Source organism: Coregonus lavaretus (assembly GCF_964263955.1).
Source record: "Coregonus lavaretus genome assembly, chromosome: 13".
Lineage (NCBI taxonomy): Eukaryota > Metazoa > Chordata > Actinopteri > Salmoniformes > Salmonidae > Coregonus > Coregonus lavaretus.
Genome location: NC_140000.1, coordinates 1,627,094 through 1,647,015, shown reverse-complemented (window position 1 = coordinate 1,647,015; position 19,922 = coordinate 1,627,094). Strand labels below are relative to the sequence as shown.

The following is a 19,922-nucleotide window of genomic DNA, read 5'->3' as shown; positions in this document are numbered from 1 at the left end:
TGATGCAGCGCTGTGGCTGAGTGATGCAGCGCTGTGGCTGAGTAATGCAGCGCTGTGGCTGAGTGATGCAGCGCTGTGGCTGAGTAATGCACTGCTGTGGCTGAGTAATGCAGCGCTGTGGCTGAGTATTGCAGCGCTGTGGCTGAGTAATGCAGCGCTGTGGCTGAGTATTGCAGCACTGTGGCTGAGTAATGCAGCGCTGTGGCTGAGTAATGCAGCGCTGTGGCTGAGTAATGCAGCGCTGTGGCTGAGTGATGCAGCGCTGTGGCTGAGTAATGCAGCGCTGTGGCTGAGTAATGCAGTGCAATACGTTTGACAGGGGATAGAGAGACATGTTACTAACGGTTACTAAAAGCCCTTTTTTAGATACACATGGATAACAATTGTACAACTATAAAACTGGTCAGCACTCTCTTGTTCCAGGCATGGGAAACACATCACACAGTGTGTGTGTGTGTGTGTGTGTGTGTGTGTGTGTACATACAGACATGGATGCAGGTGTGTGTGTCTGTACGACAATCCCCATGCATGTACATGACCTTCATCTGTCTATCTGCTGAACAGGTACACTGTGTCCTGGAGCCTGTGTGTGTGTGTGTGTGTGTGTGTGTGTGTGTGTGTGTGCACGCGCTCACAGGTGTGTCTGTCTGTACATATCAGTCTGTGTAAACCTTCAGTGAATCCCTGGCTGGAGAGAAGTCAGTCAGTAAAGCTGCAGTAGGTCTGCAGGCTCGATACACAGTGTTCTGCCCCTGTGTGTTGTGGATGAGGAGTCTGGGTGGGAGGAGGGCCCCAGACCCAGTAGGCAGGGTGTTTATCATCCCTGGGGGAGAGCTAGGGGAGGTCTGGGGGAGAGCTAGGGGAGGTCTGGGGATAGAGCTAGGGGAGGTCTGGGGATAGAGCTAGGGGAGGTCTGGTGATAGAGCTAGGGGAGGTCTGGGGATAGAGCTAGGGGAGGTCTGGGGATAGAGCTAGGGGAGGTCTGGGGATAGAGCTAGGGGAGGTCTGGGGGAGAGCTAGGGGAGGTCTGGGGATAGAGCCAGGGGAGGTCTGGGGGAGAGCTAGGGGAGGTCTGGGGATAGAGCCAGGGGAGGTCTGGGGGAGAGCTAGGGGAGGTCTGGGGGAGAGCTAGGGGAGGTCTGGGGATAGAGCTAGGGGAGGTCTGGGGATAGAGCTAGGGGAGGTCTGGGGGAGAGCTAGGGGAGGTCTGGGGATAGAGCTAGGGGAGGTCTGGGGATAGAGCTAGGGGAGGTCTGGGGGAGAGCTAGGGGAGGTCTGGGGATAGAGCTAGGGGAGGTCTGGGGATAGAGCTAGGGGAGGTCTCCCTCCTCCCTCCTCTGTGTGTGAGCGTAGTCTGGTGTTTGTATGTATGTACGTATGTATGTGTGTCTGTCTGTACAAGCTATTCACTTAGACTTCTATTTTCCACCCGTCCCTCTTTCCCCCTCCTCCCCCCTTCTCTCTCTCCTCTGTGTGTGAGCGTAGTCTGGGCGCTCAGCCAAGTAGAATGTGTTTTTGAATGAATATCTGATGCGGCTAGCTGTGGGAGGAGCTATGTTACTGGAGTACTGGGAGGGAGAGAGGGAGAGGGAGAGAGAGAGAGCTGGAGGTCTGACTTCCTTGCATAACACACGTTAGAGCAGCTTTGCACGCAGGACTTCATGTGATTCTTCAACCAGGGGGACTTCCTCTATCGCTGGCGGATCACAGAGCCTTACGGCTGGCTGTACATGTTCACCCGCTCTCCTGGAGGAAAACAGGACTGGAGCAGAAATATGACTGGCTCTGAAAAATAGACCTGCACAAAGGAGACGTAGAGAAAGAGGATTTCCCTACAGGAACACATAGTGTATAAACTACACAGGCAAGAGGAAGCCCGACAATGCTCTGCCAGCTGTGGCTATGTACAGACTGGTAAGCTTTTCCCCTCTCCCTCGGCAAAGGCAGTGTTCCTTCTTGTTTTGTGCTTGATTCGTGGCATAGTATTTTGGACCCCATTCCTCTCCACTCATGCGTTCATCCTGTCATTCCCTAATCCAGAAAATGTCCCTAGAGGCTACAGAACAAACACTGCATCTGTTTGGCTTTGGATCGCATGACAAGAAATAGATTTACAAAAGAGCAAGTCATACAGGTTTGTAGAGAGGGGTGTTTGCTTGTTTACAGGGGAATCCCTGCCTGTCTGTTTGTGTCTGTCTGTCTCTCTGTCTCCGTCTGACTGTCTGTCTGTAGCCTGACATTGTGCGAGATAGCTTAGTGAGGAGAGGAGCGATGCAGGATGCTGGAGTCATTGTGAAGAGAAGACAAGCAGCCAGCCAGCAACAGCTCTCTCTCTCACTAATACTGCGTTCATAACTAAGTGGGAATTTACCACATACGACTGGGGAAAATCCACTTGAACGGCCCTCCATCTGGTAATTACTAGTGGGAAACTCTCATTCTGAGCTCCCACTTCTCCCACATGGTGACCTCTGACCTCACCTACTAAGGAAATGACCTCTAACAGCTTTTTTGGCATTTAACTGCAACAACAAAACTTTTTTTTATAAAAAGCAATCTATTAATATGGTTTTTGAACACTATAATTTATTTACAAGCATGACAGCTGTACTTTTAGTTTATGGCTTACGCAGCTTCTTGGCCATTAGCCAATCAGCGTTTCTTAACTTCTTTAAAGTATGTGAATGCATCCAACTGGTATTTACGACTTCACAACTGGTAAATTCCCACCTCCCACTTGGTTATGAACACAGCATTAGAATCTCCTTCACACTCCTGGTCCGCCTTTTAAAGGGACAGGCACCTTATTCTATATAAGGAGAGTCAGTCTTTTAAAGGCACAGGCACCCTGTTCTGTATGAGGAGAGTCTGTATTTTAAAGCAACAGGCACCCTGTCAGGGAATGGAAGGGTTTATTTGGAGTGTTATAGCTAGTAGCCCATAGACACACACAGATGGTTAACCTTGTGTTTGGTACATTTATAGGAGATTTGTGGGGGAAAGATAATATCTGACGGAGAGTGTAGCCAGTCATTCAGCCAGCCAGCCAGCCAGCCAGCCAGCCATGCAGTTAGTCAGTCAGTCAGTCAGGCCAGCCAGTCATTCATTCAGCTAGCCAGTTGTTCAGTCAGTTAGTCAGCTAGCCAGTCATTTATTCAGTCAGTCAGCCAGTCATTCATTCAGTCAGTCAGTCAGTCAGCCAGCCAGCCAGTCATTCATTCAGTCAGTCAGCTAGCCAGTCATTCATTCAGTCAGTCAGTCAGTCAGCCAGTTATTCAGTCAGTCAGTCAGCCAGCCAGCCAGTTATTCAGTCAGTCAGCCAGTCATTCATTCAGTCAGTCAGTCAGCCAGCCAGCCAGTTATTCAGTCAGTCAGTCAGCCAGCCAGTCAGCCAGCCAGCCAGTCAGTCAGCCAGCCAGATGTAGTGTAGTCTCTGTGACAACAGAGTAAGGTGACAGAAACACAGCAAGGCAACATGTTGTTTCATAGTCAATGTTTTGTTGTTTTTGTTATTTGGTTGTCAAAGCTCATTTCTGGAAATAATGTACATAATGTGACTATGGCCCACAAGGTCAAGTGCACTATATAGGGAATAGGGTGACATACGGGATTGCATCCATTCCCTCTCCAGGCCTGCCTCCTAGCCAAGGGACCCAAAGAGCTTCCTGTATGTGGGGGACTGTGGGTTTAATGCATGAGTGTTCTCATCAGGGTTATCTTAATGGCCGTGTGTTTGTTGGTCTCAAGGTTCTAATGATAACTGTGGAAAATGAGGAAGGCTTCCTTGACTTCTATGCTGCTTGCTTTCCATGCCAGTGAGTGTCTGCATCCCAAATGGCATCATACAGATACACTACATTACCAAAAGTATGTGGACACCTGCTCGTCGATCATCTCATTCCACAATCATGGGCATTAATATGGAGTTGGTCCCCCCCCTAATAGTTTATCAACATTTTAAGCTAAACGTTCTGATCTGTTGCATCAGCCACATTGCATAAAAAAAAGTTGTTTTGATGCTAGTGGTTGTATTAATTTGGGATCTATGCATCCCACAACTGTCCCAGACTATGTTTGGAATATTTATTTCTGGCACAGAATAGGTCGACTTTTGTACTATGGGGGATAGTAGATTGACATAGGCTAGTGCTTTTGCTGTTAGGCCTACTCATCTTGTTGGCTGACGAAAAGTAAATGTGGACAGTTTTTCCCAATATCTTCAATATGCACCTCAGAATTGGATATGGAGGCGCACAGTTGCGTCCCGGATGTGTCTGTCTTAACCTGTAGTCCGTGAGAAAGACCCAATCACGTGACAGAAAGCACTGTGAGTGAGAGACGCGTCGGATTGAGCAGGGAGAAGGGCACAACGCAGCACTCCTGGCCGCAAAATGCATGGATTTTTTAGGGTGCATTACGGCCACAAAGGGGATGCCGCCGTGAAATGAGGCATTATCAAGTGCTTGTCAAAAATGTGAATGAGAGACTAGCAGAGCTCATGCCTTCAAGCAACTTTTTTAAAATCATCATTAGAGTCTCATCATTCAGCCTTACAATGTATTAAAAATCTAAACATATAGCCCAACGTTTGTAGAACAACTAAAGTTACATTAGTAACTCTACATTAAGCATATAGGCCTACCCATTTCTTTGTTAACCTCTTAAGGATCGGACCCTTTTTTCCAATTTTCGCCTAAAATGACATACCCAAATCTAACTACCTGTAGCTCAGGACCTGAAGCAAGGATATGCATATTCTTGATACCATTTGAAAGTAAACACTTTGAAGTTTGTGGAAATTTGAAATTAATGTAGGAGAATATAACACATTAGATCTGGTAAAAGATAATACAAACAAAAAAACATGCGTTTTCAAAAAAAGATTGTTCCTTCATCTTTGAAATGCAAGAGAAAGGCCACAATATTATTATTATAATTTTGCAGTTTAGGCGCAATTTAGATTTTGGCCACTAGATGGCATCAGTGTGTATGCAATGTTTCAGATTGATCCAGTCAAGCATTGCAATATTGGACTATTTTGTATCAAGTCTGCCCAAATTTGCCGAATTGGTCAATTGATACATTTTCAAGTACATAACTATAGAGAACATACAACAATGATATGGTAATACAAAATGTATCCCCCTATCAAAGAAAGGGACTTCAATGGTAGACAAGATGGCGTATTGAATAGAAATCGGTACAAAACACCTCAAGATAAAAACATAATATTCAAAATCAGTAAGTTAGACTAAATATTAGCATTTCATATATTCGCAGTTAATATAATTAAATCTGGATAATAACAGAAACAAGATCATAAGGCTAGAGAAATATATCGACAAATATTACAACAACAAGCAACACCCAAACATGACTGAAGACAAGCGTGGAGAGCCGTTCCCCAAAAGGAAACGCGACTCATCGACTGATACAGATGATATATGCTTTTCACCACTGGGTATGGTAAGTGTGGAAAGCGACCTGTTGAAGTCGATAAATGACAAATTGGGCATACTAGAATTGGTCAGTAAAGACGTAAAAGAGTTGAAAGCGAGTCTTCAAATGAGTGACGAAAAAGCTTTGGTAATGGAGAAAGAAACCAAATAAATAAAAGTGACAGTCTCTAAAATGGAAACGGACGTTAGGGAACTAAAAAAGGAGAACAATCTTCTGAGAGAAGCCTTACTAGACATCCAAACTAGATCGATGAGGGAAAATCTAGTATTTATGGGTATTCAGGAAAAGGAGGGAGAAATAACAGAGAATATTATGAAGGACTTCCTGCATACAGCGCTACAAATCCCACTCGAGGCTGTCGATAAAATCCAACTCGAACGTGTACCTCGTTTCGGAAAAAGAGGACAGAAATATGAGCGCCCAATCGTTGCCAAATTTGCTTTTTTTAAGGATAAAGCTATGGTGAAAAGCCTAGGAAAAAGACTTGCTGGCACGAAAATAGGCATGAATGATCAGTTCCCGAGGGAGATTGTAGAAAGGCGCAAACTTCTGTATCCAATCTTCAAGGAAAACAGATTAAAAGGGAAACGTGTTGCACTAGTGGTGGATAAATTATATATTGACAACCAAATGTTCAGAGACACAAAGACTACCCCATGGCTATTCTAAAAGTTGTAATAGAGGAGTCAAATATTGGAGCACCTGATACTAGCAATGATAGGGATTGTAATATTAAATAACATTTATAGAAAGTATAGTATTTTATAAAAGGATAAAACGATATAACAAGCAGAATAATACATCTTTAAATACAAATAATTAGAACATGGCTTTTTTGGCGGGAGGTTGTTGTTTTGGCGGATGGTTGTTGTGGTTGGTCCTGTGTTCTCTCTGGCGTCCTTTCCCCCTTGCCGCAGATGTGGATGCGGGTGCGTTTGCACACTCGGCCCATTTCTTCCGCAGTCAACCATGTGGTGTGCATTTTTGTGTTTGAAAAGGTGCGGCGTTAAGTGAGTGAGAGGGGAAATGGTTGCATATCCCAGAGCCGACCGGGGGTCTATGGGCAGGGGTAGTGAGAGAGAGAGCTTTCAATTTTGTGTAGATGAGGGATATACATTTTTAAATATAGTATACATCTAATCTAATTATTCATTGTCCTATCATGATGGAAAGATCCCTAACCCTATAACCTGGACACCCACCTGAGCGACCCATACACCAAAGAGAAGTTCCCATCTATTTTATGGACCTGCTGTGAATATGCAGCCTAAACAGAGAAATAAATGAGGTCAGAGACCTACTTGAGCAGCACCGCCCCCTCAAGATTCTGAGCCTGCCTGGCAGGGTTGGTCCTACAAAGCCAGAGCCCCCTGATGGGAGAGCATAATATACAAGGAAATTCTCAAAGCTGCTAATGAGAACCTTGACGACCTTTTACCTAGCCGGTGGGGATTCCGGTGGGGTACGCCCACCCAGGTAGTGGCAGTGCTGGCAACACTGGCTGCAGTAACCCATGGGGAGGGGGTCACACTCGGACAATCAGAGAGGGGGTTTATCATTGTGGCCCAGGTGGCACAAAATAATCAAAGGTCTGACCGCATGGAGATGCTTGGGAAAATGGTTACAACAGGGGATCAGAGTGTTTGTGTCTCAGGTGAAGAGGGTGGATCTGATCTCCATCACCTAGGACTTGACATAGATTAAGTAGATTAATTAAATCTCACATTGTTATCAATTTCTGCTCAATCTGCATGCTTTCTCAATCAGCTTTAACTGTATGTGCACTCGTAGATCAAGTTATTTCTCGAGTTGGGCTCTGGGATATAACAGCCGTTGAGTATCTGATTTGATGGTGGATTGTGGAGGAGGGGGGTTGAGTGTGTTGGAGTATGTGAGTATGTGTGTGTGTGCTTGTCTGGCATCTGTTGTGGGGGGGTGGGGATGTTGGGGGGGAGGGTATGGGATGGACCACGGGAATTATTTGCTAGGATAATAATTGCTTGTCAATGAATTAAATGTAATACAATGGCAATCAGGGTTATATGTTAGAATCCTATGCGTGAACTGCCGACATTATTACGCATATTAATTGATAATGATGGAAAATAGGATATGCATAATAAAAAAAAAAAGTTATAAATATATATATATATATAGAGAGAGAGAGGTGAAAGCATTGGAAATGCTTTTTGCGGTTAATCTGCTTCTGTTTTGTGGGTGGCACTGTGTGCTGTTTTCGATGGATGGGTCCTGGCCTCTCGGGGCCTTAGGGATACGGAGGGACGTGGGTGGGATGCTGATCACTGGGATGACGGCTCAACTTGGGATGGGGAGGGGCTTTAGCGGGGGAATTAGTGGAGAACAATTGAAGGGTTACTCCGTAGCAATGCAAATATCACGGTACAGCTATATGGACACTCAATCATTACGCTATTTTTTATTGGTAAATTTACAAACATATATATATATATATAATGATAAATAGACTTGAAACTTGTATCTCATTATGGTGTATGGTGAAATAAGTATAGCCAGTTATAATTGTAATGGCTTAGCTGATAATAACAAAAGAAGAACAATATTTACATGGCTCAAAGAGAAGGAATATAATATCTATTGTATACAGGAAACTCATTCAACAATTCGAGATGAAGTAGCGTGGAAAAAAGAATGGGGGGGGGGGAAATATACTTCTCCCATGGGCAAATAAATTCAAAAGGGGTGATGATATGAATTAATAGTAATTTCGATCCGAATGTGCAAATTGTCCAAATAGATACGCAAGGTAGATGGATTATTTTAAATATGTTATTGGACCATAAACAGATATGGCTCATTAACCTTTACGGACCAAATAATGATGATCCACAATTCTTTGACAATATATATAATAAATTATCAAGCCTGCAAGCAACTCAAGACAATATTATTATGGTGGGGGATTATAATACTGTTTTAAATAGCTCAATGGACCGAAAAGGAAATCACACCACAAACAATCACCCACATGCTCTTAAGGAAATGGTGAATGTCATGGATACATTAGAACTAGAAGATATATGGAGGCTTAAATATACTGATCTAGTGAGATATACATGGCGGAGACTGAATCAAGCTAGTCGTCTTGACTTCTTTCTTCTCATTCTCGTTGGCACCAAAAGTAAAAAAAGTGTTGATAGGGGACAGAATGCGGTCAGACCATCATATAATAGGCATATACATTACTCTTACTGAATTTCCATGTGGGCGAGGATATTGGAAATTTAATCAAAGCCTATTGGATGATAATTTATTTATAATTAGAACAAAGGAATTTATAACTGACTTTTTCCAACATAACATAGGTACAGCGAATCCCCTTATTGTATGGGACACCTTTAAATGTGCCTTTAGAGGCCATGCAATTCAGTACTCATCTCGAAAACAAAAGCAATTTAGGTCAAAAGAGTTTATACTAAGAAAGGAAATAGAAAGTCTAACAGAACAGATAGATGGCAATAAAAACTGTAACATAGAGGCTCAGAATAAATGAGAGGAAAAACAAAAAGAAATGGAGAAACTTATTCAAGAAAGATCAAGTGTAATATATTATAAAAATAAAGCAAACTGGATGGAATATGGGGAAAAATTCACAAAATTCTTGTTTAATCTTCAACATAGGAATGATACCAAAAAGAACTTAATGAAACTGGTTACAATTGACGGAGTCACCCATAATTCACCAAACAATATTTTGAAGGAAGAAACAAAGTACTTTAAGCATATGTTTTCTTTTCAGTCGCCTCCGTCTCCTCTAACTGAAGCTAATTGTAGAGATTTTTTTCTATTGATAATGTCAAATTAACAGCCACACAGAAAGACTCATGTGAAGGTGAAATTACAGAGGAGGAACTTCTGGATGCAATTAAAGACTTTAAGTCCGGGAAAACTCCAGGGTTGGATGGCATACCAGTCGAGGTATACCAAACCTTTTTTGATATACTAAGAGGACCGTTATTAGCATGTTTTAACCACTCCTATGTAAATGGTAGATTATCTGACACTCAAGAAGAAGGTCTGATCTCATTATTACTGAAACAGGATACAAGTGGAAAATATAAAGATCCAGTCCATTTACAAAATTGGAGGCCCCTTACACTTCAGTGTTGTGATGCAGAAATCCTAGCAAAATGTATAGCGCATAGAATTAAAAAAGGTATTGTCGGATATTATTCATTCTAATCAGACAGGTTTTTTACATGGAAGATACATTGGAGATAATATAAGGCAAGTATTGGAAACAATAGAACACTATGGAAAATATGGGAAACCAGGCCTGCTATTCATAGCAGACTTCGAAAAGGCATTTGATAAAGTACGACTGGGGTTTATATATAAATGCCTGGAGCATTTCAATTTTGGAGAATCTCTTATAAAATGGGTCAAAATCATGTATAGTAACCCTAGGTGTAAAATAGTAAATAATGGCTATTTCTCAGAAAGTTTTAAACTGTCAAGAGGAGTGAAACAAGGTTGTCCACTATCGGCATATCTATTTATTGTGGCCATCGAGATGTTAGCTATTAAAATCAGATCCAATAATAATAATATCAGAGGATTAGAAATACAGGGCTTAAAAACAAAGGTGTCATTGGACGCAGATTATTCATGTTTTCTTTTAGATCCACAACTAGAATCCCTCCACAGCCTCAGAGGATCTAGATACATTTTCTAACCTCTCTGGATTAAAACCAAATTATGACAAATGTACTATATTACGTATTGGATCACTACAAAATACAATTTTTACATTACCATGTAGTTTACCAATAAAATGGTCTGATGGTGATGTGGATATACTCGGAATACATATCCCAAAGGAAATAAATGATCTCACTTCAATACATTTTAATAGAAAGTTAGCAAAAATAGATAAGATCTTACTACCATGGAAAGGAAAATACCTGTCAATTTGTGGAAAAATCACCCTGATTAACTCTTTAGTATTATCCCAGTTTACCTATTTGCTTATGGTCTTGCCTACGCCTAGCAAACAGTTTTTTAAATTATATGAGAAAAAAATATTCAATTTTATTTGGAACGGCAAGCCAGACAAAATTAAAAGAGCATATTTATATAATGAATATGAATTCGGAGGACAGAAATTATTAAATATTAAAGCATTAGACCTATCACTAAAAGCTTCAGTCATACAAAAGTTATACTTAAATCCGAACTGGTTCTCAAGCAAATTAGTAAGATTGTCTCACCCAATGTTCAAGAAAGGCCTTTTTCCCTTTATTCAGATTACAACCTCTCACTTTCAGTTATTTGAAAAGGAAATAATCTCCCAAATGTCACTATTTCTAAAACAAGCCATAGAAAGTTGGTTGCAATTTCAATTTAATCCTCCAGAAACGACAGAACAAATAATGCAACAAATATTGTGGTTAAATTCAAATATACTAATTGACAAAAAACCTTTATTTTTTGACAGAATGTTTAAAAAAGGTATAATCTTCGTAAATGATATCATCGGTAGGACTGGTGGAGTTATGTCGCACATGCAGCTAACAAAAACATATGGAAATGTCTGCTCTACCCAAAATTACAACCAAATAATTGCAGCCTTACCGCAAAAGTGGAAGAGGAAAGTGGAAGGGGGAGAAAGTAAGGAACTTGTCTGTCGGCCTTGCATTAAAGAACAGAATTGGTTAAGGAAAACTGTGATAAATAAAAAAGTATATCAGTTTCACTTAAGGACCAAAGGATTGACAGCCGTCCCATATAGATTGCAAAATAGTTGGAAGAGATCTTTGACGTACCGATCCCATGGCATAGTGTTTATGAACTGACACGCAAAACGACACCGGATTCAAAAATTAGAATCTTTCAATTTAAATTATTATATAAAATTCTTGCTACCAATAGAATGTTATTTATATGGGGGATACAATCTTCCCAGCTCTGCAGATTTTGCTGTGAAGAGACAGAATCATTAGATCATTTGTTTTGGTTCTGTCCATTTGTAGCTTGTTTTTGGACACAGGTCCAGGAATGGCTAAAGGATTGCAATATTTACCTGGAACTAACCTTGCAGATAGCATTACTGGGTGATCTGAAAAGTCATAGTCAATCAATCAATAATATAATAATACTTTTAGCTAAAATGTTTATTATTAATTCACAATCTGTAGAAGCAATGAGAATAGAAAGGTTCAGAACTTTTGTAAAACATCACAGTACGGTTGAAATATATATGGCAAATAGAAATCCTATATGGATGGTGTTAAGAGATAGATGGGAGGTATTGAATAGAGTTGAAGGATGGGACTAATAACAAATAACAACAAATAATAACAAAGATAGCTAATAATGTAAGCATACTGTGTCCATAATAAGTATATAGGTTGTATGTTGGGAGCTTTTGGGAAAGAGCACAGTTAGAAAGATATGGCATATAGAAGCAAACCGGATGGACATCATGAAAATGATCGGAGAGGTTGAGAGTAGAAGAAGTTCAGGAGCAAAAAATAAATAAAAAATAAATAAAGTATATATATATATATATATAAATAATAGAATTATTGTAAAATTAACTCTGTCCATAAGGTGTAGATAGTAACTATAGACCGGAAGTAGAGGCCTGGGTATTGTTGTTCACTAATTTACTCCAAGTAGGGAAAGGGATGGTGGGGTTGAAAAGTAATAAAGGGGAATATATATATATATATAAAACATGGGGGATTGGAAGTGATGCAGACAATTACATTGATAGAAGATACAATCTATCTGCAATATTAATCTGATCCATTCCCCCCCAAAAAAAATACAACATTAAAAAATATACAAAATGTAAGTTTGCACTCTCCCTGGAATGTCATACATGATGGATCATTAGCTTATACACCAACTTTCACACATCTAGATGGCCTGATATTTTTAAACTGAAATAGCTACTGTAAATTGGACAATGCAGTTAGATTAACAAGAATTTAAGCTTTTTGCCCATATAAGACATGTCTATGTCCTGGAAAGTTTGCTGTTACTTACAACAGTCATGCTAATAACATTAGCGCATGTTAGCTCAACCATCCCGTATACGGGACACCGATCCCGTAGAGGTTAACCGCTCAACACAGAATAGCTGCATGTGCGCACTCCCTAAAATCGTTTGGAGAAAATTGTAAGGGTTGGTGTGAGGTGCAGGTTAGACAGTAGGCAGTAGGCAGAGATGGTGAAACAAGGAACTTTACTGATGGTCCTGAAGCCAGGATACAAAACAACGGACATTACACAAAAAAGAAAGGCAGAGCAAATAAGACTCCAAAAAACAGGCAGACAGCCAAAAAATACAAAATACTAACTGAAATAATAAAACTGAAATAATAAATAAACAGGGAGAACACTTCTCACGTACCTGTCCATACATACCGCGATCAGACACTGATTAGTACTGCTAGGCATAATGAAACTAGCAGAGAAAACTGAGCAAGGGAACACAGGGAAGTGAGGGCATAAATACACAGGTGAACCGATAGACACAGGTGACACCAATAGGAAGATGATTAGTCCTGACTGTGAGTGAGGAGGTGCCTAAGGTTGTCGGAGGATGACACCTAGTGGGTCGCTCCGGAACTGCGACCCACTCCTGTAACAGAAAATATTTATATTTTATTCAGCTTTGTTCAATTGTATTCTTCATACTATAAAATAATATAAAATATTGCCACGGAATTATAAGCAAATCTTGTCTGCTAAATGAACTACTGTAGCCAACAGCCATTTGGCATAGCCACATCAGGACCTAACATAAGGACAACTCAGAGTATGCTATTATTTTCTTCTGAAATAGACTAAATTTTCTTCATATCATGCTTCTTTAGACAGGAGATGCTAAATGTGTTTATGTTAATTAACGGTCAATTACCGTGAGACCGACAGTTATTTGCTGGACAGTCACCGGCTGACGAAATTTCGTGACCACCACAGTCCGATGTATTCCATCTTAATTTGATCACTCTGTTGTCGCAAACATGTAGGAAATGCAAACTTGTAGTGTATTCAAGGTTTAAAAAGGTTTCTAAAGTTTGTAATTTCCACTTTAAAATGTAAGACTTGTTTTGCCCCCTACAAAAATGTCCATTCATTCTAATCCACATAATAATTCAAAATATTCCTAATATCTAGTATATCATTCTGTAATTAAGTGAAGTTCTGATGCTAGTAATAGCCTAAACACATTCCAATTCACGTCATGCCATGATGTTTAGCGCTTCAAGCCAAGCCCCTTACATGTCCACCCCTCTTTCTCATTCTCGCGCCTGCAAGGGCGCATATTCAAATATGGAATGTGATGACTGCATATATTCTTTGACGTGTCATGCACAGAGAGTAAGCATGTTGGAAATGTACAGCCATGATTCTTCGCAAAATTTTTTTAACATGCTAGAACATAACAATTGTGTGTCTTCCTCTGTCTCCAGATTTGCAGCTGACGGACGTTGTGGAGGCCAGTGGTCGGTCAGTCAGAGATGATTCCTTATGAAGTCCATGGAGCCGTCCTCTCTGTCGCCTGGTGGGCGTTACTCTGCCCTCTCTAGACTGCTGAGTCCAGGACACACAGTCACACAGTGAAGACCTGTGAGAGACCTCAGAGAGAGAGACCTCAGAGAGAGAGACCTCAGAGAGAGAGACCTCAGAGAGAGAGACCTCAGAGAGAGAGAGAGAGAGAGAGAGAGAGAGAGAGAGAGAGATTTTCACAAAATCTACTGCAGAGACAAGCAAAGAGGGAAAACCAACCATGAAATCCAACCAGGAGAGGAGCCATGGCTGTCTACCTCCAAAGAAGCGTGAGATCCTGGCTCTGGAGCAGAGGCCTGTGGCGGCAGCAGCTGAGACCCTGGCTCTGGAGCAGAGGCCTGTGGTGGTAGCAGACACTACCCTACACACAGAGAACCTGGCTCTGGAGCAGAGGCCTGTGGTGGTAGCAGACACTACCCTACACACAGAGAACCTGGCTCTGGAGCAGAGGCCTGTGGTGGTAGCAGACACTACCCTACACACAGAGAACCTGGCTCGGCTGGCCAGTGTAGCCAGCGAACGCTGCAGATCCACGGAAACTCCCAGCCCCAGGTTTCATGTCTCCTCGTCCTCCTCTTCCTCCCCCTCTCCCTCTGCTACCTCTCTGTCTACGATCCCCTTGTCCTCCCTCTCCACTGTCTACCCCACTGGGGTGGGGCTCAGCCGATACGTCCAGCTGGCCCCTAACCTCCAGTTCATTAGCTCGGGGCCGTACACTGGCTACATCTCCTCTCAGATCATCCCGTCCACTGCCGCCGGTGTAGCTACCTCCACAGGGCAACAGCGCCACCATCTGGACGGCCACTGCTACACCACCGCCGTCATCTCCCAGGCCACCAAGGTGTGTGTGTCTATTGTGTGTGTACCAGTGTTGGGGAGTAGTGAACTACATGGAGTTCAACTAGTAATTAACTACATTTTGCAGTAGCTTGGTGGTAGTTGAACTAAATTCATTTTTTTTGTGTGTTTTCAGTAGTTAATTACTTTTTTGCCACGTAGCGGTGTAGCTAACTACTGGAACTTCACACCATTTTTTGGGGGCAAAAAGAAAATAACATAAGGGTGACAATAATAATCAGACCTGCCTAATTCTCACTTAAAACATCGTTTTTGTGGTTCTCCTGAGTGGCGCATTAGTCTAAGGCACTGCATCGCAGTCCTAGAGGAGTTACTACAGACCCGGGTTCATTCCCGGGGCTGTGCCACAACCAGCCGTGGCCGGGAGTCCCATAGGGCGGCGCACAATTGGCCCAGCGTCGTCCGGGTTAGGGGAGGGTTTGTTGAACGGTGTTGTTTTTGTGTTTTATAGGCTAAATTGTGATCTGTTTTTGCAATTTGTAGTCTATGACATTTCAGATGTCGATATGATAATGTATCATTAAGTAGTTTGAATGTGGTGAACTACTTTTTCAAGGTAACTTTAGGTTCAGTAAACTATATTTTTCTTAATGGTAGCTTTAGTGTAGCTTAACTTCTTCCAGAGTGAAGTAACTGTTAGCTTGGTAAACTATATTTTCAGAGTAGCTTCCCAAAACACTGGTATTTATTGTGTATTTCTTAGTGTTTTTTTTATGTATTGGTTGGTGCAAACAAATGAATGAAGTACTATGTTATGTTATGTTATGTTAAGGTTGGTGACCAGCAGCAGCAGCTCCAGATAGGGCTGCCGTCTGACCTGGCAGTGTCTGTTGGAGGGACCGCCGTCTCACTGCCCTCCTCCACACACTTCACCGGAACCCACCAGTACATCCAGCTGGACAGCAGCACCACTCTGACCGTCACCTCCCCTCCCCAGGGCCACCTCCAGCCTCTCCAGCTCCACACCCACCCTGGGGTGGGCCTCCTCCCCCACACCCACACCCTCACCCTCGCCCCCTCCCAGGTGCTGGTTCAGTATGCGGATGGGTCAGGGGTCAAGAAAGCTGAGGGCGGACACACCAAGGTATTTGTATATTTTTCCATATTTGATGTAAAAAAAAACATTTTGTATTGAATACATTTTTAATGTTGAACTGTTTGCGAGGAGAGCGTACAGTGTAGACTATGCTGTATCCTGTGCATATGACAAATAAAGGTTGATTTGATTTGAAGGTGGTGCAGCTAAATGGAGAACTGGAGAGGAGTTTCGGTAAACAGAGCTGTGCTGACATCAAAGGAGTCTCCTACTCTCACCAGAACAATCAGCAGGTTCACCATGGATACGAAGCTCGACACATCCTCATTCCCGCAGACTACACTACCCAGGATTCCACAGGACTACAAACCTCACTGGTGCTGGTAGCAAATGCCCACCCCCACCCTCACCCTCACCCTACAAGTGGTACTGAGCAGGACAAGGTCCAGGTCCACCCATCACTAATACACAGTGAGGGAGGAGGCATCTGTCTAGGGAAGCCTGTCTCCAGAACCTCCTCTTTCACCTCCCTCAACTCCTCTGAGGCTCTGAAGGTCTCTTCTGCCCCTCACACGGTTATCCAGACCACCCACCACTCTGACGAGCCTGTACACAGCCTGTACTCTACCACCCAGGCACCAATCATCGGCTACATCGCCAGCGCAGATAACCAGCACGGCATCAGCTATGCCACCCTGCCGCAGCACCTGGTCATCCCAGACGGCCAATCCCTCCAGTCTCTCCTGATACCCGTTAGCGGAGTGGGTGGAGTTACTACCACCACTGCGGACCTCGAGGCTCCCCGCTCGGTGACCGCCAGGACGGCCACCACCACTGCCAGCACCGCCGCCTCTCAGCTGGCTCCAGCTGCCTCATACCTCCCCCACCCCGCCTACCTCACCGCGGCCCAGTCCAAGTGTGAGATGCTGAGGTCGGACGGCCACCACCAGTCCCCTGCTGTACTCCAGGCCCAAGTACTACCCACCCAACACATCCAAATCCCGTCTAACACAGCCGCTACTGTGGTGGCGTCCCCCTCCCCAGCCCCAGCCCCAGCCCCAGCCCCTGTCCAGGCTTCCCCCTCTCCCTCCTCCTCTCCAGCCACGCTCCCTCCGTTCTTCATGCGTGGCTCCATCATCCAGCTGGCGGACGGGGAGCTGAAGCGCGTGGAGGACCTGAAGACGGAGGACTTTATCCAGAGTGCTGAGATCAGCAGTGAGCTGAAGATTGACTCCAGTACCGTGGAACGCATCGACACAGGCCAGACACCCAACGCCGTCGTCATACAGTTCGGTGTCGGGGAACTCAAAGCACAGGTAAGCTAGCTAAGCTTGTTGTTGTCTCCCTTCCCCTAGCTTCAGTGCCAGTCTGTTTGTACTATCCTGTCAACTCCTTGTCACTCATTCTCATGCTAAGCATGTTTGGCTTGACAATGACAGCAATGGTGTTGAAAAGAGCACAAACAGATCTGAGACCAGGCTACCATAACCCATCCTAATCTCAATGTTTATGCCAATAACAGTTTATTGTGTATCCTTTTGCGTGTTGTATTTCTCTGCAGGTGTGTGTGGAGGTGCTGCTGGAGTACCCATTCTTTGTGTTCGGCCAGGGCTGGTCTTCCTGCTCCCCTGACCGGACCACTCAGCTGCTGGAGCTGAGCTGTGCCAAGCTGTGTGTTGGGGACGTGTGTGTCTCCCTGACCCTCAGGAGCCTGAGGAGTGGTGGCGGCTCTGCGTCTGGGAGGAACAACAGCTGCCAGGGTCACGAGGTCAAGCTGAGGCACAGCACTGGGGACATCACACAGGGGTCTAACCGCCAGGGGAACAGTCAGGGGAATATTCAAAGTAATGGTCAGAGTAATGGTCAGAGTATTGATCAAATCAACAGTCTGATAAATAGTCGGAGTAATAGTCAGGGTAATAATCAGAGCAACAACAGTCAGAGAGACAGTCAGAGAGACAGTCAGAGAGACAGTCAGAGAGACAGTCAGAGCATGGACAAAGACTTGAACAGTATGAATGCTGCAGGCAGCAACAGTGTCTTCCTGGTGCAGGTGGCCAAAACAGACAGGTTGAATAATGAGGACAGGGGCGTCCCCCGCTGTGTGGACCAGGTGACAGGATCTGGACTAAGACCCGGATCTGGTTCTGGACCAGGGGTCTACGGAGCTGGAGTTGGACCCAGGGGCACCTCAGACCTGCAGGCTGTCTCAGGAAACGGAGAGATGAGAGATGGAGAAAATAGAGAGATGAGAGAGAGAGAACAGAATAGCCACATGCCCCCTCCTCCGCCCCTCAAGACAGAAGGGGGTGAGGCAGACAAAGAAAAACCCTTGGGTCGTAAGAGGAGGTGGTCTGCTCCAGAGAGAGATCAGACAGAGAGGGCGGACGAGGAACCCCCTTTGACTCTGCCCAAACCCTCTTTTATAACTCAGCAGGTCAAACTCTCCATTGAGGGCAGGTCAAATGTTAGTCGTTGAAATAGCTGGAGTGTTATGCGGGAAGGAGGGACATTTTTTTATATGTTTGTAACGTTGTTAGTCCTGTTCTCTATCTATCCAGATTAATGTAAAGGATTAGTTTACATCGTATTTACATACATGTATTATGATTCTATTTCTATGGAAGGAACATAGGTGTCTCTGTGTGTGGCCCACTGCCTGGGAGGCCAGTCTCTCTCCAGAAAACAGTTAGTGGCCCACTGCCTGTGAGGCCAGTCACTCTCCAGAAAACAGATTGTGGCCCACTGCCTGGGAGGCCAGTCTCTCTCCAGAAAACAGTTCGTGGCCCACTGCCTGGGAGGCCAGTCTCTCTCCAGAAAACAGTTTGTGGCCCACTGCCTGGGAGGCCAGTCTCTCTCCAGAAAACAGTTAGTGGCCCACTGCCTGGGAGGCCAGTCTCTCTCCAGAAAACAGTTAGTGGCCCACTGCCTGGGAGGCCAGTCTCTCTCCAGAAAACAGTTCGTGGCCCACTGCCTGGGAGGCCAGTCTCTCTCCAGAAAACAGTTCGTGGCCCACTGCCTGGGAGGCCAGTCTCTCTCCAGAGTAATCATGGTATTATCAAGTGAAAAAGCTAGAGTCAAGATCATCAGTGACTATGGACCAGTGCCATAGGTCCAGCAGTAGATGAACCTGTGGACATGCATATTGACATTTCTCTACATTCTGTAACTACCTGGCCTCACTACCCACTCACGTCTTTATTTAGACTGGACTGTCACAGGTATTTCTCTTTTTTTCTTTCAGTTGAAAATTATATTATTTATCATTTTTCTTATAGCCAAAATAAAGTATTTTACAGAACTCAGGAATGGTGTGGTGTGTGCGTGTGTGTATCTGATTATCATAAAACTGTTTATCATCAAGGATGTAGGAAAGCACTTGGATACATTCAAATTCATAGAGAGAGAGAGAGAGAGAGAGAGAGAGAGAGAGAGAGAGAGAGCGAGAGAGAGAGAGAGAGAGAGAGAGAGAGAGAGAGAGAGAGAGAGAGAGAGAGAGAGAGAGAGAGAGAGAGAGAGAGAGAGAGAGAGAGAGAGAGAGAGAGAGAGAGAGAGAGAGAGCTATGCTTATTGTTATTGTTCAATGGTTATTTTGACCCTTGATTATTTTTGTTACTGTTGTCCCGTTGACAATATTGATTATTATTATTTTAATTATGTTAATATTGTAAATCTCCAAAGTAAGCTTTGGCAATATGTACATTGTTACGTCATGCCAATAAAGCAAATGTAATTGAATTGAATTGAGAGAGAGTGAATGAATGTATGAGCTGCAGTGCTGAAATATAATAGTCATTTCCTTTTGGTTGAGGAATGAACCCAGATTATTGGACTAGACTGTTGTTTGCATCTTGTCAATATTCAGGTGAACTGGCAGAGAAACAGACACTGCCCACCGACTGTTTTTCCCTGTATGTGGTAAAATATAATCATTGTTGTAGATATTATCCAAAATTAGATCATTGATATTATTGTACAATCTGTAATTTAAAAAATGTTCATCCAT

At 43.5% G+C, this 19,922-nt stretch overlaps 1 protein-coding gene across 1 annotated transcript; it reads left to right on the top strand.

Moving 5' to 3' along the window:
- The first annotated feature begins 1,700 nt into the window (after nucleotides 1–1,700).
- Nucleotides 1,701–18,401, top strand: LOC311139422 (ataxin-1-like). Its single transcript, XM_084174298.1, has 6 exons — nucleotides 1,701–1,914; nucleotides 13,926–14,368; nucleotides 14,471–14,863; nucleotides 15,653–15,964; nucleotides 16,114–17,232; nucleotides 17,478–18,401. The coding sequence occupies exons 2-6, from the start codon at nucleotides 14,243–14,245 to the stop codon at nucleotides 18,393–18,395; spliced, it is 2,868 nt and encodes a 955-aa protein (XP_084030424.1). The 5' UTR covers nucleotides 1,701–1,914; nucleotides 13,926–14,242; the 3' UTR covers nucleotides 18,396–18,401.
- The last annotated feature ends 1,521 nt before the right edge of the window (nucleotides 18,402–19,922 follow it).